Genomic DNA, 27,843 nt, shown 5'->3' with positions numbered 1-27,843 from the left:
ACTGCAAAATGCCAGTTAGTGCCCCAACAGTGAAAAGAGGAGGACCCTCAGTTACTGTTCTTGCCTCCTATCTGGTCTGTGTGCCTCCAGCAACCCCCCCCCCCCCCCCGCCACTGTAACGCATTCCACGAATCACAAGAGACATTAAGACTGCCAACTTAGTCTTCTGAAGGAATTTACTAATCATTCCAAACTCCCGCTCACAAATCTTTAATGTCTCTTCATTACATATCAGATCAGATAAATCCACTCGGACTTCCAACAGCCTTTACAACATTACGTAACCAAGCTTTCAAACCACACTGGCTTCACTCTGTTTCATCATCTTAAGCTTCAGCAGATCTAAACTGCTCAGTTTTCCCTAAGCCTCCTGCTCCTCTCAGTCTAATGCCTTTTTTTTACACTGTTCCCTCTGCCTGGAATTTCCTTCCCCTCCTCATTTTCCTTTTAGAATTTCCCCTGTTCTTCAGGACCAAGCTATGAGCTGCCATAAAGTCTTTCCTGATCATTAAGATTGGAAGTAATTTCTAAAGTTCCTTATTGTTTGACTGAAAATTGTTCTCACCGTTTCCTCCCACTTTTCTGTCCTGTGTGGAAGGGCTCTTCACACTTCCCGTTGTATACAACGTGTTCCTCTAATTGTGATTTCAAAAATTAAGGAATTGATATAAAAATGGGTTTAACACTATAAATGCACATAAAACTTGAAACCAGACTTTCTGGGTTGGAATCTTGGCTCAGCCGCTAACTATATATGTCCTCACCCTGCATCAGTTTCTTCATGTGTGATGAGGACAGTGTCAATGCCTGAATCAGAGATTGTGAGGGGATGAAAGGACTAACAATGTGTAAGGTACTCAGAAGAGTATGGGGCACATAGGAAGCACCCAGTAAGTGTTTGCTCTGATATCTGTTTGCAAAACAGAAAACCTAGGTGCTATGCAGTGTACGAGGGTATGGCTCCTATTTCATCAGAAAATCACCTCTCATTGAATTGCCCCATCATCCAGTCAGATCCCCTGGGTCACTCAGCTAAGTGTAAGCTGTGCAGCTGTGTAAATGGAAGCAACAGTCTGATTTTCCACAGCCATTCACCGCAGTTGTCACGTGATGCTGATCCAGCCCTCCTGGTTAGTTCCAGTTCTGAGCATCCGGAAACCTCCTCCTTGACCTGGTACCTCGGTTGCCACAGGGTCACTAACTGTAATGAGGATGAAGGTTTCCAGGACAAAGTGAAGTTGTCCTTCAACCTCCCCAGGGTTTTTTCTTGTCTCATCGCCCACTCCAAGTTTGGAACTCGTACTAATGACAACTGGTGGCATTCCATGTCTCTTGTACTGTGTCCCATGCATTTGCCCCTGTCAGCATTACCTTTGCACTGTTGTCTGCTGCCTCAATAGAAACTGTCAAAACAAGAAAAAAAAATTGGGATGCCTGGGTGACTCAGTCAGTTAAGCATTTAACTCTTGATTTTGACTCAGGTCATGACCTCACAGTTTATGAGATCGAACCCCACATGGGGTTCTGCACAAATAGTGCGGATCCTGCTTGGGATTCTCTCTCTTTCTCTCTCCCTCTCTTCCCTCTCCCTCTGCCCCTTCTGTGCATTCTCTCTTTCTCTCTCAAAATAAATAAACTTTTTAAAAAAAGAATAAAAAGAAAAAAAGTGTTCAAAAAGAATTAAATGTCTGCTCATGGAATCTGAATCTGTTAGGACTAAATTCAGAGCCCCAGAGACAACATGAATTTAGTTGCCACATAAATACAGTACAAAGAATCATAGACATCATTTGAGATTTACCGGGTTATCATTAGCCTGGGAATTTAGTTGACTAGGTCCTTTCCTGGATTGGGGCGAATATATTTTCTCTATGTCATATGAAATTAACAACACACTATGTGGCCTTGAATGTTGCTTCTATCTCTGGGCCCCAGATATCTGGAAAGTGAGACTCATATGCTGACCTTGCAGCTGTGTTGTATTCAATAGGTAACATTTGTAGAGTCCTAACCATGTGCACAAATTTCTGTGGTCCTAATGTTATCACCAGTTTTACAGTCTAGGGAGTTAGGAAGTTGCAAAAGACCACACAATTAGCCAGTTGCAGAACTATAATTGTACCCTGAATCTCAGAAGGTTAAAGAAAATGTAGGAAAGATACCTGTTATGTAGTTGTAGCAATTGTCTATTGCTATAATAATGCTATATGACAAACCACCACAAAACCTCAGGGTTTCGTCGAGTCTGTGGGTCAGCTGAGAGATTCTGTTGATTGGGGCTGAGCTTAGCGGACCTCAGCTTGCTTGGCTTGCCGTGCATCGGCTGTGGGGGCAGCTACAGGCCGGCTGGTCGGGGGTGGCCTCAGCTGGGTGACCCCATTCTATTTCACATGATCTCTCATCCTCCGGCATCTGGCCCCGTTTTATTCTCATGGCAGAGAGAGGGGGTCAAGAAAGAGAATTGAAACTAGCGAGTCCTCTTGAGAAGTGGCACATCATCCACTGCATTTTATTGGCCAAAGAAACTCACAAGAACAGTCTTGATTCAAGAGCTGGGCAAGTATATCCCACTGCTTGACAAAAGATCTGCAAATTCCCATTGCAGAGAGCATGGTGTGTCCAATGTGGGCCACTAGTGCAATCAGCCTATGACAGTGGTCAGTGCACTTCGGCTGTTATTACCTCTATTACGCATATACATAATGTAGTACAGAGGAGAAAGGGCTAGGAACTTAGGTATGAACCACATCCTAAAGAACTTTAAGCAGGAGGAGAGATTACCTCTATAAATGGGCCAACTGGAAAAATGATGACCTAGGCTAATTTCTACTCTTCCTTTCTATGATGCTATAGTAAAGTTATCCATCTAGAATCTCTGTTATATATGTGTATAACACAAGAACTTGCAAAAAGTGACACACGAAATTATGTGGAAGATGAAATTGCAGCGAGAGAAAAATGTAAGGCTGGTTTTTATTTGTAACTCATCAAAAGAAGCCTTCAAAAATGTCATAGATGGAACCTCCATCCTTTGTTTTTTTTTTGTTTTTTTTTTTTTTAATTAGCCCAGAGCTGTGTTTTACATGTGTCTGGAGAGCTCCTCCTTCTGAAGGTGGGTAGGGGAGAAGGGATGCAAGAAAAATCAACTGTATGAAAGAATTAATAAGCACATGGAATAAAAGAACTTATGGAGAAGAAAGCTTCTGTAGTTTTCAAGGCGATCCCTTGCTATACCTGAGGTATTTAAGAATTACGAATAAATTAAAACATCACGTGAGGAATGGGCTGTATGTACCCCTATAGGGCAAGTGGTGAAAAGCACTAAGTTGTAACATCTTTCTAACCCCCAAGCGTGGTCTGAGGACTCACAGCATTGGTATCACCTGGGAGCTGGGCAGACATGCAGAATCTGAGGTGGCCTCCGCTGGTGACCCCGTTCTATTTCACATGATCTCTCATCCTCCGGCTCCACCCCATACCTAGTGACTCAGAATCTGCATTTAGCAAGGTCCCAGGTGATGCCTGTGGACACTAAAGTTTGAGAGGAACTGCTCTAGCAGACAGTGTATGGCAGAAAGCCCCAGGCTTTACTTCCTTGTCAAGCCAGCTCTCCAAGCCTCACGGGTTTTTTTCTACACTGTCACAATACCAGTGTAACTACAGGTTTGTCTGGGAGAGGAAGTGAGATAATGTCATTGTGGTGTTAGGCAGATGTATGGATCTGACATCCCCTATGAACGGCAGCATTGGTATGAAATGTGGTGGGCAGTTTGCCTACAGCCCCCAGGCATTCATGCCAGGATAATTTTTAAAGAGAAGCAAATTTCCACTTGCGTTGGCTTGCTAATCCACTTGCTAATCCACTTGCTAATCCGGGATTCTCATCACTGGGTGTTTATTAGAATCACTTGGGACATTTCTTTTTACTACAATGCCTAGACCCTACCCAGGGAAATTCAGATTAATTTGTCTAGGGCGGGACCCCAGCGATGATATTTTTTAAAAAGCTCTGTGAATTTAGGTGAGCATCCAAGGTGGAGAACTGGACTTCAGAGTGTTGTGAGATACATCTGAGAAAGTGGCCTTCAGCTTCTGTCTTCTCTGTCCCCCTCCCCACACAGTGCTCTACCACCTGTGGTCTGGGGGCCTACTGGAGAAGCGTGGAATGCAGCACCCAGAGGGATTCCGACTGTGCTGCCCTTCAGAGGCCTGACCCTGCCAAGAGATGCCACCTTCGTCCCTGCGCCAGCTGGAAAGTGGGGAACTGGAGCAAGGTAATTGATCTGGCTCTGCAGTGTTCTGGAGGGGGACAGCCTTATCTAAGCATTTGCTGAAGTAAGTGTCTCTCCTCCCTTCCTCTCTTGCTACCTCCCTCTGCCCTCTTTGCTAAAAGGGATGAGTAATCAAAGACATCCCCATAGGCCTACTCGAAGTTACACAATAGTCTTAGAACCAGTACAGAGTTTTTATTAAACCACATGTTTTTAGCTGCCTGTCTTTGCTCTCCCCAGATAAACTGGCATAAAAAGTTAAATTTGTGTAATTAATTGCTTGTCCAGTATGCAACATTATTTCTGAGTTACTTAAATTTACCATTATAATTACAATGATACATTATCACATGTATAAATAAGTCATGACGCAGCAGCTGCTCACAAAGCAAATGTGCTTTTCAATCTTCCAGACCCAAATGACAAGAAGGCTAGACATGAGGAAAACATTGGTCTCTCAAAGTGTACTTCCTGTACTATCTTTTTGCAAGGTGGTTTTGCTGTCCTCTGCTAATCTGGCTATGGTTACTCATTTTGCTGTGTTGTCTGCATGGTCCCTTGTGAGACACTGTATCAGGTTTTTGGATTTGTTAGCCTTGGTGCTTTTGGGCACTAACCAGGCCTAACTTAGCCTGGGGCTGAGCCAGCCCCTGGGGGATAGACCCAGGCTTTATGACACTGCACAGTTGTGGGGTTGATAGCTGATTGGCAGGAGGAGGTGCAGAGGTGTAAGCCGTGTGTGTACCTTCTGTTTGCCAAGCACACCACCCCACTATGATGCTCTTTAGGCCCCATCTTCACTCTGGGGAGCCAGTTTCCCTTGACAGCTGAGACACAGAAGGGAAAAGAAAAACTACCCAGAAGTTTGGGTATGGGTTTCACTGTGTAACTTGAAATCAATCACAAGAAAAAATTTGGAAAGTCCTAAAATACATGGAGGTTAAACAACACCCTATTAAAGAATGAATGGATTGGGGTACCTGGGTGGCTCAGTCAGTTAAGCGCCCAACTCTTGGTTTCAGCTCAGGTCATGATCTCACAATTTCATGAGTTTGAGACCCGCTGTCAGCACAGAGCTTGCTTGGGATTCTCTCTCTCTCTCTCTCTCTCTCTCTCTCTCTCTCTCTCTCTCTCTCTCTCTCTGCCACTCCCCTGCTCATGCCAACTCTCTCAAAATAAATAAACTTAAAAAAAAAAAAGAATGAATGGATTAACCAGGAAATTAAAGAAGAAATTTAAAAATACATGAAAGCAAATGAAAATGAAAACATGACAGTATCCCTGTGGGATTCAGCAAAAGCAGTCCTAAGAGGAAAATGCATTGCAATGCAGGCCCACCTCAAGAGGTAAGAAAGGTCCCAAATACACAACCTAATCTTACACCTAAAGTAGTGATAAAAGGAGAAGCAAATAAAGCCCAAAGCCAGCAGAAGAAGAGAAATAATAAAGAGTAGAGCAGAAAAAAAGAATATGGAAACAAACACACAAAAACAGCAGAAGAAATCAGTGAAATTAAAAGCTGCTTTTTGAAAGAATAAACAAAATTTATAAACCCCTAGCTAGACTTAACAAAAAGAAAAGAGAGAGGACCCAAACAGATAAAATCACAAATGAAAGAGGAAAGATCACAACCAACACCACAGAAATACAAACAATTATTAGAGAATACTATGAAAAATTATATGCCAACAAACTGGACAACCTGGAAGAAATGGGCAAATTCCTAGACACTCACACACTACCAAAACTCAAACAGAAAGAAATAGAAATTTTGAGCAGGCCCATAAACAGCAAAGATATTGAGTCAGTTATCAAAAATCTCCCAGCAAATAAAAGTCCTGGGCCAGATGGCTTCCCATGGGAATTCTACCAGACATTTATTTTTTTTTTATTTTTTTTAACATTTATTCATTTTTGAGACAGAGACAGAACATGAATGGGGGAAGGTCAGAGAGAGAGGGAGACACAGAATCTGAAACAGGCTCCAGGCTCTGAGCTGTCAGCACAGAGCCCGATGCGGGGCTCGAACTCACAGACCACGAGATCATGACCTGAGCTGAAGTTGGACGCCCAACCGACTGAGCCACCCAGGCGCCCCTAGACATTTAAAGAAGAGTTAATACCTGTTCTTCTCAAACTGTTCCAAAAAAAATTGAAATGATAGGAAAGCTCCCAATCTCATTCTATGGAGTCAGCATTCTAAAACCAGACAAAGACCCCACTAAAAAGGAGAATCACAGGCCAACATCCCTGATGAAACTGGATGCAAAAATTCTCAACAAGATGCTAGCAAATCAGATTCAACAGTGCATTAAAAGAATTGTTCGCCATAATCAAGTGGAATTTATTCCTGGGCTTCAGGTCTTGTTCAATATTCACAAATTAATCAATGTGATACACCACCTTAAAAAAAGAAAAGATAAGAATCATATGATCCTTTCAGTAGATGCAGAAAAAGCATTTGACAAAAATACAGTGTGCTTTCTTGATAAAAACCCTCAAGAAAATAGTAGGGATACACAGAACATACCTCAACATCATAAAAGCCATATAGGAAAGGCCCACAGCTAATATCATCCTCAGTAAGGAAAAACTGAGAGCTTTCCCCCCAAGGTCAGGAACACAACGTGGATGTCCACTCTCACCACTGTTGTCCAACATAGTACTGGAAGTCCTAGCCTCAGCATTTAGACAACAAAAAGAAATAAAAAACATCCAAATTGACAAAGAAGTCAAACTTTCACTCTTCACAGGTGACATGATACTTTACATGGAAAACCCAAAAGACTCGACCAAAAAACTTCTAGAACTGATACATGAATTCAGCAAAGTCATAGGATATAAAATCAATGTACATAAATTGGTTGCATTTCTATACACCAGTAATGAAGCAACAGAAAGAGAAATCCAGGAATCGATCCCATTTACAATTGCACCAGAACCATAAGATACCTAGGAATAAAGCTAACCAAAGAGGTAAAAGATCTGTATGCTGAGAACTATAGAAAGCTTATGAAAGAATTTGAAGAAGACACAAAGAAATGGAAAAACATTCCATGCTTATGAATTGGAAGAACAAATATTGTTAAAATGTCAATACTACCCAAAGCAATCTACACATTCAATGCAATCCTTATCAAAATAACACCACATTCTTCACAGAGCTGGAACAAACAATCCCTAAAATTTGCATGGAACCAGTAAAGACCCCGAATAGCCAAAGCGATGTTGAAAAAGAGAAACAGGGGCGCCTGGGTGGCGCAGTCGGTTAAGCGTCCGACTTCAGCCAGGTCACGATCTCGCGGTCCGTGAGTTCGAGCCCCGCGTCAGGTTCTGGGCTGATGGCTCAGAGCCTGGAGCCTGTTTCCGATTCTGTGTCTCCCTCTCTCTCTGCCCCTCCCCCGTTCATGCTCTGTCTCTCTCTGTCCCAAAAATAAAAAAATAAAACATTGAAAAAAAAAATTTAAAAAAAAAAAAAAAAAGAAAAAGAGAAACAGATCTGGAGGCATCACAAATCCAGACTTTAATCTGTATTACAAAGCTGTAATCATCAAGACAATATGGTACTGGCACAAAAACAGACACATAGATCAAAGGAGCAGAAAAGAGAATCCAGAAATGGACCCGCCAATGTATGTCCTACCAATTTTCAACAGAACAAGAAAGACTATCCAATGGAAAAAAGACAGTCTCTCTAGCAAATGGTGCTTGGAAAACTGGACAGCGACATGCAGAAGAATGAAACTGGACCACTTTCTTACACCATACACAAAAATAAATTCAAAATGGATGAAAGACCTAAATGTGAGACAGGAAACCATCAAAATCCTACAAGAGAAAACAGGCAACAACTTCTTAGACATTGGTTGCAGCAACTTCTTACTAGACATGTCTCCAGAGGCAAGGAAAATAAAACAAAAATGAACTAGTGGGACCTCACCAAGAGAAAAATCTCCTGCACAGCAAAGGAAACAATCAGCAAAACTAACAGGCAACAGTTGGAATGGGAGAAGATATTTGCAAATGACATATCTGATAAAGGCTTAGTATCTAAAATCTTTAAAGAACTTATCAAATTCAACACCCAAAAACCAAACAATCAAGTAAAGAAATATGACAGAAGACATGAATAGACACTTCTCCAAAGAAGACATCCAGGTGGCTAACAGACACATGAAAAGATGCTCAACATTACTCAGAATCAGGGAAATACAAATCAAAACCACAATGAGATACCACCTCACACCTGTCAGAATGGCTAACATTAACAACTCAGGCAAAAACAGATGTTGGCAAGGATGCAGAGAAAGAGGAACCTCTTACACTGCTGGTGGGAATGCAAACTGATGCAGCCACTCTAGAAAACAGTATAAAGGTTCCTCAAAAAATTAAAAAAAGGACTACCCTACAACCCAGCAATTGCACTGTTAGGTAGTTATCCAAAGGATATAAAAAGCCTTGCTCTAAGTGGTACATGCATCCCAATGTTTACAGCAGCGCTATCAACAATAGCCAAATTATGGAATAAGCCCAAATGTTCATCAACTGATGAATGGATAAAGAAGATGTGGTGCACACACACACACACACACACACACGCACACACACACACACTGGAATACTATTTGTCCATCAAAAAGAATAAAATCTGCCATTTGTAACAGTGTAGATGGACCTAGAGTGTATTATGCTAAGTGAAATAAGTCAGGCAGAGAAAGACAAATATCATACATTTCACTCGTGTGGAATTTAAGAAACACAACCGATGAACATAGGGGAAGGGAAGGAAAAATAAGAAAAACAGGGTGAGGCAAACCATAAGAGACTCTTAAATACAGAGAACAAACTGAGGGTTGCTGGAGGGGAAGTAGGTGGGGGGATGGGCTAAATGGGTGATGGGCATTAAGGAGGGCACTTGGGATGAGCACTGGATGTTCTATGGAAGTGATAAATCACTGGGTTCTACTCCTGAAACCAGTACTACACTGTATATTAGCTAACTTGAATTTAAATAACTAGATTAATAATAAAAAAATAAATAAAACCTGGAGTAGGAAAGTAGGCCCTTTGTTTTGCCTTTAAATATCCAGAGCATTTAGATTCTGCTATATTGATGGTTTGACTTTTCACAGATCCTTTCTCAGAGGGAAGAATTCTAATTTTATCTTGAAATTCTGCATTATCCCCCCAATCCCCACCTTCAATCCAGAGACATTTCAAATCTCAAAGGGCTTCAGGTCTGCTGCAGCCTGCTCTGAGCCTGCAAGTATCACACCTGATGCCTTGGGGTTACTCACCAACAATCCCCTACCTTTGTGATGGCTGTCTAACTTGTGGTTGTTTTACTGCACCGTGTGGCTCCTTGAAGCAGCCTGAAACCACTTCTGTGGACATGTCCCCATGTGTGTGACAGTAGAATAAGACTATACATTCAGACTCTCCCTCTACCTTGTCTAGAAGTAGCCTTTCAGAATGGTGTGCTTCCGCTTCATGTAGTGATCTGCCTGAAGCAAATTCAAGCTTGTGGTCCTCAGGTCTGTCCCAGAGGCATCCTTGGGAAGACAGTTCTGTAGAACTGAATCCTAGAAGCAGGGCTGGGCAGTGGATCAGACACATCTGGATTGGCAACCCTGCTCTGGCGTGATGAGCATATGACACTGATGACGCTGGCCATTCACCCTCGGGACGTTCTTTCTCTCATCTCTGAGAAATAACATGGATGATATTGCCTCTACTTACCTCATAGAGTTGTTGCAAGGATCAAAAAAAGAGAATGTTAGTGAAACAGCTTTGTAAATGGTCAAAGACTGGTTTATTTTATTTTTTTATTCTTTTTAGTGTTTATTTTTATCATTGAGAGAGAGAGAGAGGGACAGAGTGTGAGCTGGGGGAGGGGCAGAGAGAGAAGGAGACACAGAATCTGAAGCAGGCTCCAGGCTCCAAGCTGTCAGCACAGAGCCTGACGTGGGCCTCGAAGCCATGAACTGCAAGATCATGACCTGAGCCAAAGTCGGACCCTCAACCAACTGAGCCACCCAGGTGCCCCCTTAAAAGACTGTTTAGATGAAACCCTGGGCAGACTCTGAGCTCAAGATAAAAGTTAGGACTGGTTCTTAGGTGCTTACTAACCTCTGGCTTCCTGGACTTGGGGTGCAAGGCCTGTGGACAGGTGACAGTGGAGAAAGTTCTGTCAACAGAATGACTGGCTTGAGCAGGTGTCCACTCCTTAGTACTAAGCGGACAAGGTGCTTGGTGTCCATGAACTTTGAAGAACTTGACCTACCTTGGGCACTAACACTCGCCAAATATTACTATGTGCCTGACATTACACAAAAGCATTAGATAATCAGTTCCATTTTCATCCAGCACAGGACCTTCTTTATAATTCCCACTGAGGCAACAAAAGCTCAGAGCTTAAATCACTAACGTTTGATCACACAGCTGTTACCAAATGCTCCCAGTTTTAAGAAACATCCACTGGGGGATGCATCAATTTTATGACAGCTTTTCATAAAGAAAGAGAACACTACACAATAAATATGTACGTCAGTTGTAAGAAACATGCCAATTTCAGAGCATTAAAATTTGTATGAGGAAAAAAAGTGTGCGATGCAAGAAATGCAGAAGTGACAAAAGGGGCTTGAAAAACCTTCAGGTGCATTTGACACCTAGAGCGATGCATCATCCACAGCTCCATTCACCGCCCGATGGAACATCTTGATGGTTGCACCTTCTGAAGTTTTGTAAACTGGTGATTTGACATCCCTTTTATTTGTTTTCTGAGAACAAGCACTTCCCTTTTCATGGTTAAGTCTAACAGATATTATTTCTGAAATGAATCAGAAACAGTTTTACATTTTTTCTTGGAATGTTCTGTCTTCCCACCTAGGGACAGTTGCAATTTTATTTTAGCGGTAGTTGACTTGCTGAAAAATAAGAGAAAGTGTCAGCCTTTCTTTATGGTCTTGTGTTTCATGTATATTGCTAGTCTTTTTGTCTTACTGTACTTCTTGCCTTTGTGTTTATTAGATTTTATAGATTGTCAATGACGGTTCTACATTTTTTTTTACATCTGAATTTTTAGAAATGAATTTAATAGGGGAAGAGCTCCTTTTTTTGCTAAATACAGACCATCCCCAACTTTGATATATAAAATATTCCCAGTAACATATATTAAACTCTGATATGCAAACGTGAAAACATGGAATTGCATGTTTTAAGGGATTTTTTGTCCCCAGAAAGCAAAAGTTGAGTAGCAGGAAGGTCATCATATACTGAAAATCACTGCATTTATTTTATTCTTGGTATAATATGTTATATGTCTGAACTGTCACCTTCTCTTGACATCCCGGAATATTTTAGATTAAGGGTCCCCTAAAAAGAAAATAAAGGAATGGCAAAGAAATAGAAGCATTTAGGACCACAGAAAACATGAACCCAAGACCACTCTAGTTGAGGATTGATGTCCAGACCACAAGGCTCTCCATGATGGCCCCTGCCCGTCTCTCTCTATCTGTCCACTCCCACTCTTTACCCTAGCATTCTGATTAATGCACTTTTCCCAAACAAGCTTCGTTGTTTCATAGCACTGTGCCTCCATACATGCCATTCTTTCCACCTTGAATACCCCCCACCCTATTTTGCTGGCTGAGCGAGCATCTACATATCCTATATGCTTCAGCTCAAAACTTGGCTCCTTTATTTAGTCCTTTCCTGACCTCTTTAGGTGAAACTGACCATATCCTCCATTGTGCCCTCACTAGATCATGAACAACTTATGAGGTAATCTTTATATATAAATATAATCATTATTCCTTCTACTCATTTATGTAACTCTTCCCACCTGCTAGAAATACAGAGCCTGAAACATAGATGTGCCCAATAACTGGGAGGAAGAAAAGTTGGGGTGAGAGGGGGGAAAGAGATAGAAGGATGAATTTTCATGCTGTTCAACTTAGAATTTTTGGAATGAATTATTTAATCTTAAGGGTCTTGTGAATCTGTTCAGCATAAGTAAAGGAACAGGAGAAAAAATTGTATCCAAATTTAGTATTTGGTTCAACTTGGAAAGCAAGAAAGTATTCTGAAATCAAAACAGAATACAAATGCAGCGATCCCGTACACGTATACCCCTCTAGAATGTTGGGATAGTTTAATCATCTAGTTTATTTTCCTTTCCATACTGATGGAGAAACAGAAGCTGAGAGAAGAGAAGTGATTAATCCATGTGAACTCAGGTGGCTATTTGCTCTTGGGGTCACACCTGAGTGCAACCTACTGCTCTCCCAATGCTATGCTCACTAATTCCTCTATACTCGACTGAGCACTCTGTATGAGTCCAACATGTAAAGGGTATCAGGATGACTCCACAAATCAGAAACACCACAAGGGAGAATCACAGAATTGTGCTTTCATTTCATATCTCTGCCAGTGGCTCTTATAAGCTAAGGGTATTTTTCATTCTATCTGGTCTGCAGATCACACTAGTTAAATTGATGCCATAACTAGAAAACAGTCAGGCCTGTTTGGTCACAATAAGGTGTTGGCCAGGCTTTCTGTTCTCATTAGTCTGACTCCGGTCCTCAGTCTAGTCTACAGGTTCCAGGTGAGGAAACATTAATACAAATTACCCTCCTCTAAGGCTGTAAAAAAATTAATGTAATAATTGGCAATCAGCATATAAGGCAAAACAGCATTAGAAGTGGAGTGATTTAATATCCTGCCACTTCTCTCTTGCTAACTGAATCAGAGGCTGTTTTGAAAATGGAACCGAAAAGTCAGAGATTTAGTGAGTGTCTTCCCTTATTATTTACTTCAGCATATTAATAAAGTTTATTTCCCATTGAATGTGAATACTCTAACAAAAGGGGTAATGCTAGCTTGAAAATTAAATTAGGAATAATAGATTGCAGCAACAAATGAAAAATAGGAAAATAAAATCCAATTTTATAATTAACGTCTTATAAAACTCCCTTGTCCTAATAAAGAATCCTGTTACTTCACCATGTGCTATTTCCCAGAAATCTGTTTGGTCAGACAAATGACCTCTTTGTGTGGAAATTATTAGCAGGCTCCCTCATTTGCTCTGTGGCTGATTTCAAATTGACAGTTATTTTTTCCTTTGTGTACTCACTACATGGCAGGAAAGTGAGGTTATCGGCTTGTTTTTCTTTGGGGAGGGGTGCTGTCTGGCAAGCATTGTTTATCTCTAAGAAGTTGGACACTCAATTTATGGTGGCATTAGAGCCTCAGTCTGTCCCTTGTCGCATGGGCCAGCATCTTTCCTTGTTACAGCCCAAGGTTCGAAGTCAGGTGACTTAGCACAATCTGCAGGTGGCGGAAGAAGGGGGAACTGTCTTTGGGGTGTACCTCTACTGAAAGTTTGAGGAATTTTCTTTCACAATCCCAAACTCTGTAGTTATGACTCTTCCACCATGGTCAGAAAGAGCACCATTTTTCACCGTGTAGAGAGGGGCCAGATACCTTACAGCAATGCACACACTTTCTTGCTGGTGCATTTTCTCAGCCAAGTTTAGCCAAGCTAATGAGATCCTAGATGGGAGGATGGGGAGATTAAAGGTGCTCTTCATCGCTGCAGTGACCAGGGTCTCCTTAGCCCACTTAGAAACCCCCTCGGAATTCATATATGCACTCAACAAATCTGTACGGACCCTCTGTGCCTGGCACCATGCTAGATGCTTGGGACACAGTGGGAACCAGGGCAGATAGGGGTCTGATTTCATGGCAGTGAGAGTGTAAGAGAAAGGACACACAGAATGAATAAAAATTGTTCCACATTTCAAGTTCTTGTGATAGAAATGGACAAGGAGCAGAGAGAAATTACAAGAAAGAGAGCCTCCTTCGGATAAAGGCATTCCAGGAGGGCCTCTCTGAGGAGATGACATCTAAGCTGAGGTCTAAAAGAAGAGCAGTAGCGCACAATGTAAAGAGTAGAGGGAGAAACATTCAGGACATAAAGACCACGGGGATGTACTGTTAACCCACAGAGAGGTTGGAGGCAAAAGGCTGAGGAGCACAGGGGTCCCCTCCTTCCTACCTCCAGTCCCTACCTGACAGTGGAGGGTGACAAGACAGGCCAGGCAAGGACAGGATCAGGAGAGACTAAGAGATGGGGGCAAGATGAACAGAAGGGATTCGGCTGGCACTAGCATTCTAAAGAGATTGGAGACCAAGTCTTGGAAGCTCCAGTTATGATCAAGTAAAATCTAGGTGGAGGATGGAATAGCTTCCAAAATCCAAGAGGTCAGAGAGTAGGTCTACTTCAGTATCGGCTGTGTAAACCCTGGTTTGGGGGATGCTGGCGCATCAGTGTTGATCATGATTTTAAGGAGTCAGCACCCTGCAGTGACCTGAGACTGAGCAGGATGCCGGGGCTGCTACACAAGGTGTGGGCATGGGGGAGGGGGGCAGTGAGGAGAGCCTTGTAATGGCTTTCAGGGGGCCTGTGCTGAGCAAACTCTCAGTGACGAAGGCAGGTGATGTTAGCTACAGGAGGAAGGAGGGTGGTAGGGACAAACCCAGGGTTTGCTCACTTCTGGGAATCAAACCACTGATTAGGTATTCCAGTTACTTCCCTCATGTCAGCCCTTCATATGACAAAGCATAACCCATCTTGCCTTCAGAGTCGTGGAGAAAACAGGTTTTTAGCAGGATTCTGAGGGCGGATGGGTGTGGGTTGGCCGAGAGTTCCCCTTCACCCCGGATGAATGCACACCAGAGGGAATGGCTGCCTACTGGGGCACACACTGCACCAGCAGGCACCCAACCCCAGTGTCTGTGACCTTCACGACAGTGCTGTGAGATGACAGTTATTGTCCCAGTTTATCGATATGACACCTGAGGCTCCGAATTTTTCTGTGACTTGCCCAACATCTCACAATAAGTGAGTGACAGAACTGGACTCGCCACCTGGTTCTCACATTGCCATGCCTGTGTTTTCGGACATGGGGAGCCCCATCTTTGGGAGCTGTTTGAGTGATTCCTTCTAGAGGGCCTGTGAGGGAAACAGTACACTTGAGCTAGACTTACTCCTTTTTCATGGCTGGAACCCTGGAACTTCACGGCTCTCTGAGAAACTCCCTGGGATATGGAGGATCCAAAGCCTGACACCAGGGACTCAAGTATCCCCTTTTCTCTCCCTCTCCATGCAGTGCTCCAGAAACTGCAGCGGGGGCTTCCAGATCCGGGAGATTCAATGTGTGGACAGCCGGGACCACCGGAGCCTGAGGCCATTTCACTGCCAGTTCCTGGCCGGCATTCCTCCCCCACTGAGCATGAGCTGTAACATGGAGCCCTGTGAGGAGTGGCAGGTGGAGCCCTGGAGCCAGGTATGGCCTCCAGAGACATCATCCACACAACCAGGAAAATGTGAATCCCTGTGTTACCATGTGAGACTAGAAGTCAGGGAAGACCACGCGTGCGTCGTGGCAATGACTGGCCTCCATTCAGTGGCCTAATGCTGTGTGGAGAAGGCTGAACAGGTCAACAACAACAACAGGTCAACAGGCCACAACAATTGGTGGTTTCAAGCGTGATAATTCAGTGTTTTATTACAACCCAGTCTCCCAGTGGACATACTGGGGAGTTGAGATTCATGTTGGGGAAATGTACATGGACCACTCTGATGAAAGTCATTTAGGGCAGAGCCTCACATGCCTCTCTCCTAGGCCTCTGCAGTTGAACTGGGGGTATTGGTCAGGTCCTTCCCACACACAGTTTATTTTAGAGTTCCACTTCTCAGTTGAATGCCCAGATCATTGTTTACACAAATAAAAGGAAGTGTGCTTGTGCCTGTCTGTATGTCCTCTGTTTTGTGAGGGCCCAGGCTCTACTGGGTCTTTGTCCTACTTCACCACATGAAAACAAAGTGACTGTTCTTTGGTGAAGTATAATAATCTTATTCGCCAATATGCAAATACCTCAACAGCTAACAAAACAAAACAAAGCAAACAAACAAAAAACTCCCAACCATACCCATGCATGGTAGAAAGAAGAGAAAAAAAGGAACCCAGCATATTTTGAGTGTGTCTATGGGCTAAGCATTTTACCTACCATACTTCGTTTAATTTTCTTTTTTTTTTTAATATGAAATTTATTGTCAAATTGTTTTCTATACAACACCCAGTGCTCATCCCAACAGGTGCCCTTCTCAATGCCCATCACCCACTTTCCCCTCCCTCCCACTCCCATCAACCCTCAGTTTGTTCTCACTTTTTAAGAGTCTCTTATGGTTTGCTCCCTCCCTCTCTAACTTTTTTTTTTCCTTCCCCTCCCACATGGTCTTCTGTTAAGTTTCTCAGGATCCACATAAGAGTGAAAACATATGATATCTGTCTTTCTTTGTATGACTTATTTCACTTAGCATAACACTCTCCAGTTCCATCCACGTTGCTACAAAAGGCCATATTTCATTCTTTCTCATTGCCACATAGTATTCCATTGTGTAAGTAAACCACAATTTCTTTTTTTAAATTTTTTTTTCAACGTTTATTTATTTTTGGGACAGAGAGAGACAGAGCATGAACGGGGGAGGGGCAGAGAGAGAGGGAGACACAGAATCGGAAACAGGCTCCAGGCTCTGAGCCATCAGCCCAGAGCCCGACGCGGGGCTCGAACTCACAGACCGCAAGATCGTGACCTGGCTGAAGTCAGACGCTTAACCGACTGCGCCACCCAGGCGCCCCTAAACCACAATTTCTTTATCCATTCACCAGTTGATGGACATTTCGGCTCTTTCCATAATTTGGCTATTGTTGAAAGTGCTGCTATAAACATTGGGGTACAACTGCCCCTATGCATCAGCACTCCTGTATCCCTTGGGTAAATTCCTAGCAGTGCTATTGTTGGGTCATAGGGTAGATCTACTTTTAATTTTTTGAGGAACCTCCACACTGTTTTCCAGAGTGGCTGCACCAGTTTGCATTCCCAATACTTGGTTTAATTTTCACAACAATCTGAATGGTAGGCTTTATTAATTCCATTTTATAGATGAAGAACTTGAGACTTGGAGGTTAAGAAACTTACATGAGGTCACACAACTAGAAAATAAATGGGGGAGTATTTGTTTAAGCATAAGGTAGACTCCAGTGCCAGTGTGCTTTCTACCATAGACATTAATTCAATAAGCACTGAACAAAGAGTAAACTAAGGAGGACGAGTGAATCAATAACTATTTTGGAGGAAACCAAACCTTCCACATGCCCTGGAAAGGAAGGTAGTGAATTACAACTGTAGAACACAGAGTTAGAGTCAAAACTTACAGAAGATTGAGCCCCCTACAGCTACTTACTGCCTACAATGTCAAGCAGCCATACTTATTCCTGAGGCTCTGGGCCAATACCTGGTGTTTGGGGGTTGGGGGGTGGGGAGGGCAGCAGCCCCTGTCCCCTCTTTCTCCTTCTTACCTGCTCAGCTCTGGGGCATATAAAGTGCCTGCTATTCCCATGCTCTGGACTGAGGCCTCTAAGACTTCCACGTATAATGAGCCTTCAAAATCATTATACAGCTTTCAGAATCCAGGAATTTGCAGAGGAGCCTAGATCGCCTTGTCAGAGAAACGGCATTGGCAGGTTTTTAAAGATGAGCAATCAGATCTGCTTTCTGGTTATGAAAAAGATGTATTCTTTATGCTTCCTCAGTAGCTTCTGGGAGCCCTAATCAGACACTGTTCCCTGAAGGTCTCCCCAGACCCTCCTTTCTAAAGTAGTATTCTGTTCTGAGTAAACCACACAGTTGGAAGACTTCCCTCTGAGGAAGCAGAGGACATGGAAATGCAAAAATATTTCTCTTGAGCTTTTGAGGGTCTGAGCATCCTTAGGTGCTTTCCCTGATGCATCATGCTGCCTTGTCTATACACACTCTCTAGCAGACTGCCATCATGAGACTGTGGGCCCCTTTGGTATGTCAGCCAGCCCATACTGCCTGCATGGAAGAGGCATTTCAGCTGTGAGAATGTCCTTACACCAGAGGTTCTCAAACTTTAGCTCACTTCAGAATCACCTGGGGGTTTCTTAATACACAGATGGCTGGACCCCATTCCCAGAGTGTCTAGTTTGGAGGTCTGGGGGGGGGGAGCCTGAATTCTTCATTTCTAACAAGTATCTAGAAGATGCTGAAGTTGCTGGTCTGGAGACCACACTTGGAGAATCACTGGTTTACACTTTCTTCACCTCCTTTCCTAGATATTACTTGGCCAGATGGCCCTGAATCTATATGTACACGTGTAGGTAGAATGATCTCCAATGGGGGAATCCCTCCCTTCTCTCCTCAGATAGGATTAAAAAGAGATAGAATAAATGGGAAAAATCTATGTTGACTCTCAAAGTTGGAATACCATGAAATCAATAGCTTAGTTCTTTTATTGAACAGAAAGGGTTAATTATATGTAATTACCCTGTTTCCTATGGTACCACCACATATGTCATGCCTGATATAATGGGGGAGATGTTGGCAACCATAATTATTTTGTTGTTGTTGTTACCATACAATAAAGGTTTTTCAAGGTTCTTTAAAAAATTTTTTTTTCATGTTTATTTATTTTTGAGAGAAAGAGAGGGAGAGTGAGAGAGCAGGGGAGGGGCAGAGAGAGAATCCCAAGCAAGCTCCATGCTGTCAGTGCAGAGCCTGACGTGGGGCTTGATCTCACCAACCAAACCATGAGATCAGGACCTGAGCCAAAATCAGAGTCAGATGTTTCAATGACCAAGCCATCCAGGCATCCCTCAAAGTACTTTTTTTAAAGGTTTATTTCTTTATTTTGAGAGAGAGAGCTCATGCAGAAGTGAGGTAGGAGCAGAGAGAGAAAGGGAGAGAGAGAATCCCAAGCAGGCTTTGCACTGACAGTGCAGAGCCTGACACAGGGCTTGAAATCATGAACCACAAGATCATGACCTGAATTGAAACCAAGAGTTGGACGCTTAACTGACTGAGCCATCCAGGTGCCCCTCAAAGTATTTTTCAAAGATTCTTGATGGATTATGTAATTTCCTCCTAGAAACCTTATGAAAATGAGACAATAGATCTTATAAAATTATACTAGTGAGCAAAAACCTGACACATTTTAGAGTTGTATCCCTTTAGGAATCCAGCCTGTCGTCTCAAATTTATCTTGTGAGCATGACAGCCAATGCATCAGACCCCTGGGCAAACCCATCAATTTCCCTATTCTGGATATGGACATATTTAGTTCTAAAGTTCTATGTAGTAGGTAAGGAAGACTGAATCCCATCGTAAGAGGAGATTAACATAATCGTATTGCAAATGTGTCCCTGTTTGGACTGTCAACTAGTCACAAGAAAAACATCTACATTTTACATTTTGGTTTATAGATATTTGTGCCAGAAGGCAAAATGCAAATAACATTATGTCTATTCTGCCATGACCTCTCATTTAGGTTTTTAACCAATATCCCTTCTGTTTGGCATACTATTTTCCATCGAACTATTTGGCATCTTCTGATTTTTTTTCTCTTCCTCATATCCTTAGAATGTCCTTTTTCAATCTCCTTTCTCTAAGTTTTGTTTCACCACTGCCATTTGGTCACTGTGAGGAACCTGGCATATATGTTGCGGATTCCAATATATATACTAATATTCTTAATCCTGTACGCAACACAAATGATAATAAAAAGGTCTTCTCTTATCACTGAAAATGTCACCATGCGATCTTTACCTAACCTCGTCCCTGTGATATATCAGTGTTCCAGGTCCTGTGGAGGTGGAGTTCAGGAGAGAGGAGTGATTTGTCTAGGAGGTCTCTGTGACTGGACGAAAAGGCCCACATCCACTGCACCCTGCAACAGCCATCCTTGTTGTCACTGGGCCACTGGGAACTGGGACCTGGTAAGAGCCAGTTATAGTCTCTTCAATTTATTTTAGTCTTTTAAAACATAGTGTTTCTTTTCTTTTGATTTACAAGGTAATATATATTCATGGAAAATGTTCAGCAAATCCATTGATTTAGTTCCAGTACTCTTCTGCCATTAATTCCTCTAAGTCTGCTGAAAATTGATCCTTGCTGACATGCGGTCAATGTTTACTGTCTTGAAGAGAAAACTTCAAATGCATTCAATAGAAAGCAGATCAAATACCAACATGATCTCAGAGGCACAAAGCCCAAAGAAAAGCAGTTTTGGGTCTCAATACCTTGGATCCTGTGGCTTTTCCTGAAGCAAACAGGAGTTGTTAATGCCCTGAAGCTGGAGGCTTAGCCTGATTTCCTGAGTTTCAGATCTTGTCAATTCACAGATCAGTTTGCCAGATGGCCAGTCTGTTTGATGGAGAGACAAACAAACAAACTGTAAATGAGAGAAAGATTTATTATTGTCACAAAGTTTGTTTGTTATAAAAATAACTGTATCAGTGACCCTGAAAACAAAGAAAATCCTCCCACAGACAGATTCTCCCAGCACTTTGATTTGTAATATCCTGAATTCTCTAGAAAACAGTCCTAAGACCAAAGCTAACACTTTATTAGGAAATATAATACCAGAAAATCAGGGGTGATAGGAAAGAGGAAGGAGACAGGGAAAGAATGGATCAAATATGAGGTGGTGCATTACCAGACTGACCACTTGTCCTAACTGACTGTTGCTTGGTGTCAGGAACAACTGGTTGCTCTCAAAAGAAGACCTTCAAAAAGCTAGCTATATGAACTCTCTTAGGGTAGTTTGTCCAGCGGCAAGAAGGGAGAAGATGATTTACTGGTTCCTATCTCTTAGGATTGAGTAAAAAGTCTTCTCTCAGATGGCTAATATCCCCTGTTGTCTTGGGCTATTCATGTGTGGGCATTGGGCAGGCCCCACCATGTTGCATGTCTCAGCCAGAAAAGCCCAGAATCAAGAGGTGAGAGGCACACAGCATGGGCATAGGAGGTGCAGGCCAATAGACTATGCTTTCATGAAGTTAGTTACCATCTCAGCTGGGGCAGATCAATGGCCAACAGCTGGGGAACAAGGGGAGCCAAGAGGATCTGATATACAAATCCCTCAACTGTTAATATTTTGTAATGTAAAACTTGTTCTTGTTTAAGTATATTTTGATAGTTATAACACAGGCCAATGCAGTATTTTGACAAACATAATGCCCCCAGATATTTTTAAGCTGCTATATCCTTAGTGATTCTCACTGTTCATTGCTGTATAGTTGCTCCTGCATAGCTATAATCAATTCACACTCTGGCAAGTACTCTTGAAAAAGGCTTCTACTGGTACATCCAACTCAAGATTGTGCTGGTCTCTGGATAATACCTGCTCAAATCCAGGAAGAACAAGATGATTTATTATTGCTAAAGGAACATTGTCCATTAATCACTTAGCCTGCAAAAAATTAAAAATGCATATTTTATTATATTCATAGCTTAAAAAATTTCCAGTAGACAAAGAAGAACGATGTCAACCACTTCAGTAGGTAGACAGGGCACATCATATTTTCTATCGATTCCCTATCTTCATTGGCATCTAATACTGATTCATAATGAATTGCCAAAGAAGATACTGGTGTCAGGACAAGCTTTTGTTTTTGCAACCTGCTGAACTGTGTGCCAGGGCCAGTAGCTGACTTTCACCCTGTCCCCATGGGCCATGTGAACAACAGAAAATGTCACATGCAATTTTACTTTTTTTCATGTAAATATAATTTAATCACTTTACATTTGGCATCTCCCTTGGAAAATGACTTTATTTCCTGTTCACTAGAAATTCAGTTATTCCAAAACCAATTTTCTTCATCCATCTTTGATTTCAAAACCTGAAAAGACTTTACCCAACAAATAAATATGTATTTCAGGATTAAGCTCTTCAAAAATACCCTGGAACCCTATATAACAATATAAGCATCACTAATCAAATCAAATGTGACCATTAGAAGAAAATAATTCATACCATGTGAACTATTATGAAAATGTTATAACTTTGGCCCCATTCAGGAACACAAAATCCCATAGAAGATTAACAACTACAGATGAACATTTTTTTAAAATACTATTTATTTATTTATTTATTTGTTTGTTTGTTTGTTTATTTATTTTTGAGAAACAGAGAGTGCACAAGCTGGGAAGGGGCAGAGAGGGAAACAGAGAATCCCAAGCAGTCTCCATGTTGTCAGCACAGAGCCCAATGTGGTGCTCAAACCCATGGACCATGAGATTATGACCTGAGCCAAAACCAAGAGTCAGATGCTCAACTGACTGAGCCACCCAGGCACCCCTACGGATGAATTAAGTCTGTCAATTCCCTGAGGCTCTTGTACCTTATTATTTAGCTCAACAGTTTCTTTTTGGCAAGAAAGATAATGATAGCCCAGTAAATATTATAATAATGATGTGTGAAGCATATCCTGTTCTTCGGGAACTAAGTGAGGAAAGAAAATTGTCAAAAACACCCCCCCTCCATTTACCTATAATATGGTCTGCTTCTCATTTTGGCACTCAGGTAGTATCTGCTAGAAGCAGATAGGCAGACTTACAGTTGACTTAGCATGCCAGAGAAAGCTAAATTGTAAATTGTGAGGTTCTGTGTGGTTGTTATTCTTCAGTCAAATTTCCAGCACATTTTTTTATAATAATGTGTCTGGAGTTAGAACGGAAAGTATTAAAATCAACGAGAAATTTAAACTACATAGACTGACACAGCAGTTCTACCTGTAGTAATTTAGCCCACAAATATTCCATCAAACATAATCCTAGATGATGATAAAGATGTTCATTTCCATGTTGTTTGTAACAGCAATTCCTAAAAATAACCTAATATCCTTTGATAGAAGAACTGGTCAGTCTATTAATTTATTAGAGTACAGCCCTTTTAAGAATGAGGTAGACCTATATTTCTGAGTTGTAAAAATTCCTAACAACAGAAATTCAAAGTTTCTTTATTTTTAAAAAAATTTTTTTAATGTTTATTTTTATTTTTGAGACAGAGAGAAACAGAGCATGAACGGGGGAGGGTCAGAGAGAGAGGGAGACACAGAATCTGAAACAGGCTCCAGGCTCTGAGCTGTCAGCACAGAGCCCGACGTGGGGCTTGAACTCATGAACCGTGAGATCATGACTGGAGGCGAAGTCGGACACTTAACCGACTGAGCCACCCAGGTGCCCCTCAAAGTTTCTTTAAAGAGAGTTAGAGGTTACTGCATTTTGGAGGTGGACATGAGTTAAAGTTTCCTTAGAAGAGCCATTTGTCAAAAATTCATCAATTGCGCATATCAAAGAATAGGGGGCTTGAAAGGTGGCAACACCGACCAAGCCAGGCTTTGGAATTACTCTTGACCTCTGAGATCTATTATCAAGTGAAAAACACGAATTACGGAGCCCAGGGAACACATGTGGATGAATTGAACATACACATTTGCCTCTCTTCCCCAAACTGCATTAAATAGAAGAGAAAAAAATTAAAAACACCTCAAATCCACAAAGACCAGAGGATAGAAGACAATATCAGAGAAGGAATCAATAAAATTTTGGAAGCTAGAACCAGATAGGCAAACATATAGTTGACTTTGCATGCCAGAGAAAGCTAAAAACTGTCTATAGCACAGAAATTTTCCAGGCAGCTTCTGAGGCAGCAGTGAAGGTAGGGGAAAATGGAGAGTTGGTTGAAAGTTTGTAAGAGAGACAGTTGGATCTTTAGAGCTTTCCTACTTCCTGACCATAGCCTGGAGGTCTTCTTGCTGGAGAAGTAAACCAAGAGAGACCTTGGAATCAGTCACAGTTGGTGGGAACAAAAGAGCTCATCTCACCAATGGTTACGTGAAAATACACTCAGTAAATTGTGTCCTCCTTTCCCTAACAGAGCTCCACAAAGGCAAGGGACCGGGTTGGCCTCAAGAGAAAAAAAAAATTCATATAATAGATCTCCTCCTGATCACCTTATATAAAACCACTTCACAATAACTGCCATCCATGGAACTTCCAGTCAGCTCATAGTTACCTCATCTTAAGTAGATAGGCTAGGGTTACTGGACATTTAAGAAAACCTATTACACCAAGGACAAAATAACAAATGGAACAAAAGAAACTCCAAGGAACAGAGACCTTGAAAAGAACATCAAACTTCCCCCCAAAAAACTATAATTAATTTCTTCAGAGAAATAGGAGACTACACCCATGACCTAGCTTCCTATTGCAGCTATATAAAAGGAATACTCAGAGAATATAAAGAGATCTTAAGTATTTTTATAATAGAAAGGTAAAAAAGTAAGTAGAAGGGTTGGGGAAATAATGTGAAGAAATCTCTCAAGAAAATACAAAAAGAAAATGCAATAAAAAATAAATAAAAGATGAGAAAATTAGAGGATCAGACCGGGAGGTATGAAATTGAAATAGGATTTCAGAAAGAGAGAATAGAGATGGAATAGAAATGAGGCAATCAAAGAATTAATACAAGAAAAATTTCCAAATCTGAAGAACGTGAGTCTCCATGCCCGTTAAATTCTGTAAGAGAAAGGAAAGTCAGAAGAGAGGTGGACCTGTTTCTATGTTAGCAAAAGCCAAAAAAAAAAAAAAAAAAAAAAAATCTTACTTTACATGGTTGCTACCAGGACTGAACTCAAGGATATTTCCTGTGCACTTAGAACTGTGCCTACCATATATTAGTAGTAAGTGTAAGAAAACTATTCAGTGAAGATGCTTGCATTAGTTTTGAAACATCTAATGGTTCCTCCTTTTCATATTTCTCCAATCCATCTATGTTGGTTGAGTGGTAGCAACAACAGAGTTTTATAGCTTCACACAGAGTGAGTCTTTGCTGATCATCTGCTAAGCCCTGGGAGTCAACATTTCCAAACAGGCCAGCTTAAGCTGAAGAGAACCCTTGGGCTCTGATTGGATAAGGCATCCAGGACTGAATGAGACTAGTGTGCAGTTCACCTTAGGGTATGGTCAATTCAGTTACTCAGTAGCCTTAGCTGGGAGCTAAGCCGCATCCTTATTTTGGGGTTCTCAGTTCTACACAAAGATTCCTTATTATCACTTGTTCCAAAGAAGTGGAACTCAGCATTAAAAGAGGTGTACCTTCTCTCTAAAACCCCAAACTGACCGCATTACCACAATTAACAAAACCCAAATCAGTAACCATGCTTCCTGCTTAATCCTCCAATTAAGTACCAACACAAATTCATGCATCTTCTTTATCACAAGTCATTTTAATTGACTAATTAATGCATGGGCAGTGACCTCTCTGCTCATTTTTGTGCTTGGCTTGGAATTAGTTCTTCCATCTTTATCTGCCCTGGACAAGAGGGCCAGCAGGACTTCAGCACCCTGGACCAGCCCAGCCTTGTTCCATCAGACCCTTAGGAGCAGAAAGTAGGAAAGGAAGTCATTTGTTCTTTATGTAACAACTTTATTTTACAGGGGAAGAAAGAGAGTGGTTGAGTGTTTGATCCAGAACAATATGCAGTGAGTGGAAAAGCCCATCTCCAGAATCCTGGTCCAGGACTCTTGATCAAATTCTGGCTTGATTAACTGCCCTTGTTCTTCCTGTTGTCTTCTGTTGCACACTTTTATTTACTCAAGATCAGCTCAGTAGTTATTTCTGGTTTCTGCCCTCTGGGAAGTTTAATTATATAAGAAAGAAAATGTTGAAGTGGAATGTTAGTCATTAGAGTATCTGTGGTCCACAATAGCCAAAATGCGGAAGCACCCAAGTGTCCATCCACAGATGAATGGATAAACAAAATGTGGTATATACATACAGTGGAATATTATTCCACCTTAAAAGAAATTCTGATACATGCTATATTGCAGAGGAAACTTGAAGACATTATGCTAACTGAAGTAATCCAGGGACAACTCTACTTATATGAGGTACATACAATAGTCAAATTCATAAAGATGAAAAATAGATTGGTGGTTGCCAGGGGCTAGTGGTGAGGGTGGAAGATGGGGAACTCTTATTTAATGAGTACAGAGTTTCAATTTGGAAATACAAAAAAGTTCTAGAGATGGATAGAAGTGATGATTGCACAACCATGAGAATACACTTAGGGCACTGGATTATATACTTAAAAATGGTTGAAATCATGAATTTTATGTTGTGTATGTGTGTGTGTGTGTAATATATATTATAGTATATATTTTATATATATTTTAATATATATAATATAAATATTTATATATTATATTTTAATATATTACATACATTTATATTATATATTTTCATAATATATAGACAAAATAAAAAATTTTTTCTGCTTCCAGGCAGCCACTGGATGACACTGCGATAAAATCTTGTGAGTGGCTTGAGGCCATACATGGTCCAGCTGGACCCATTCCAGATTCTCTTTCCATTCTTTCATGGTTTCCTCTCCTACTTCTCTTTCTTCATGTCTGATTCCCAGCCCCAAGTCAAATCTAGTTCAGAGAAACTGGATTTCTGAGGCACCAGGGCTTAGAAATGAAATCTTTTTCTATTTTGCTTGTATTTCAGACTTTGTCCACATTCCTCAGAGAACCCAACAGTCAATTAAGTTAAATTCAATCCACACAGTCAGTAGTATAGACTCTGCCTAAATTCACATCTCCAAATTTGTAGTGCCTTATTCTCTGACTCCTTCAGAACGATTTCTGATAATCGAGACTGTCCCCTCCTTGAGTATGGTGGGGCTAGAGGTGCTCTGCTAGAGTCCCCCTGGTGGTCCCAGGGAAGAACCGTGACTCTCTGTGCACCCCTCTTTTTCAGTGCACTGCTTCCTGTGGAGGGGGCTTTCAGAAGAGGACTGTGCATTGTGTCTCCTCAGAAGACAACACAACTGAAGACCGATGCGTGTGTGATCACGAAGCCAGACCTCCAGAAGTCCAGAAGTGCAGCCTGCAGGCCTGCAAGAAGAGTGCTGGTGGGTGAACGCCTTTGCCCAGGGGGGAGAGAACATTTCATCAATAAGGTGTCCTGTATGAATCGACTGTGGATAATTTTAGTCCCCTTTATTGAGCGAAGAATCTTAATGCTGAAGAGGCCAGCCAGCTCCACTCAGAGCAAGCTGTCTGTTGATCTGGTGATCCTTGAGGGATTATCTCTTTCATTTTCCCGTCTCAAAGCACGTTCACACTGATGTCATCCCACAGAGATGAGAATCACTTCTGTTTTTTCAGAAATTTCTGAGAGATGCTCCAGCCTTTCTCAGGAAATCAGTCAAGTGGTGAACGGCTGTCTCTATCAATCCAGCACCACTGGCTTAGGTCAGGTTCCACAGAAACAGCTCTGAGGTACAAATTTGTGTGCAAGGGATTCATTTAGGAAGTGCTCCCGAGGAAAACCATTAAGGGAATAGGAGAAGCAAGACAAAAGAGGGCAAAAGCACAGCCAGGCTGCTGTTTCAGACTGGTCCCACAGGGAAGCTCTAGGGTGTAAGCTATGTGTCAGATCTGTCTGTTCCTGAGGCCTGTGAGCTGGACTTTCACACTCCCACACTCTTCACATTGGCCAACGGCTACACTGGGGAAAGTGAATTCGCGGGTCTTAAAAGCTCTCTACGTGGAGAGACAAAGCAACTCCAGGAGGGTCTGTGGGCAGTCCTCCAAAAGAGCAAGAATCACTGGGTATTAGAGGCTACAGAACAGG

The 27,843-nt window shown here is 41.8% G+C and overlaps 1 protein-coding gene across 1 annotated transcript in view; it reads left to right on the top strand.

Moving 5' to 3' along the window:
- The window catches only part of ADAMTS12 (ADAM metallopeptidase with thrombospondin type 1 motif 12), a 326,954-nt gene that overhangs the window by 288,449 nt on the left and 10,662 nt on the right, over window positions 1-27,843 (top strand). Inside the window, exons 20-23 of the mRNA XM_025924368.2 lie at window positions 4,122-4,274; window positions 15,443-15,619; window positions 19,988-20,131; window positions 26,965-27,118. Of these exons, the coding sequence (XP_025780153.1) occupies window positions 4,122-4,274; window positions 15,443-15,619; window positions 19,988-20,131; window positions 26,965-27,118 (628 nt within the window). The remainder of the gene's footprint in view (window positions 1-4,121; window positions 4,275-15,442; window positions 15,620-19,987; window positions 20,132-26,964; window positions 27,119-27,843) is intronic.

The sequence above is a fragment of the Puma concolor genome, chromosome A1, assembly GCF_028749965.1.
Source record: "Puma concolor isolate L17-30 chromosome A1, mPumCon1.1.hap2, whole genome shotgun sequence".
NCBI classification, from domain to species: domain Eukaryota; kingdom Metazoa; phylum Chordata; class Mammalia; order Carnivora; family Felidae; genus Puma; species Puma concolor.
The sequence above is the reverse complement of the archived record's forward strand: the minus strand, read 5'-3'. Positions and strand labels throughout refer to the sequence as shown.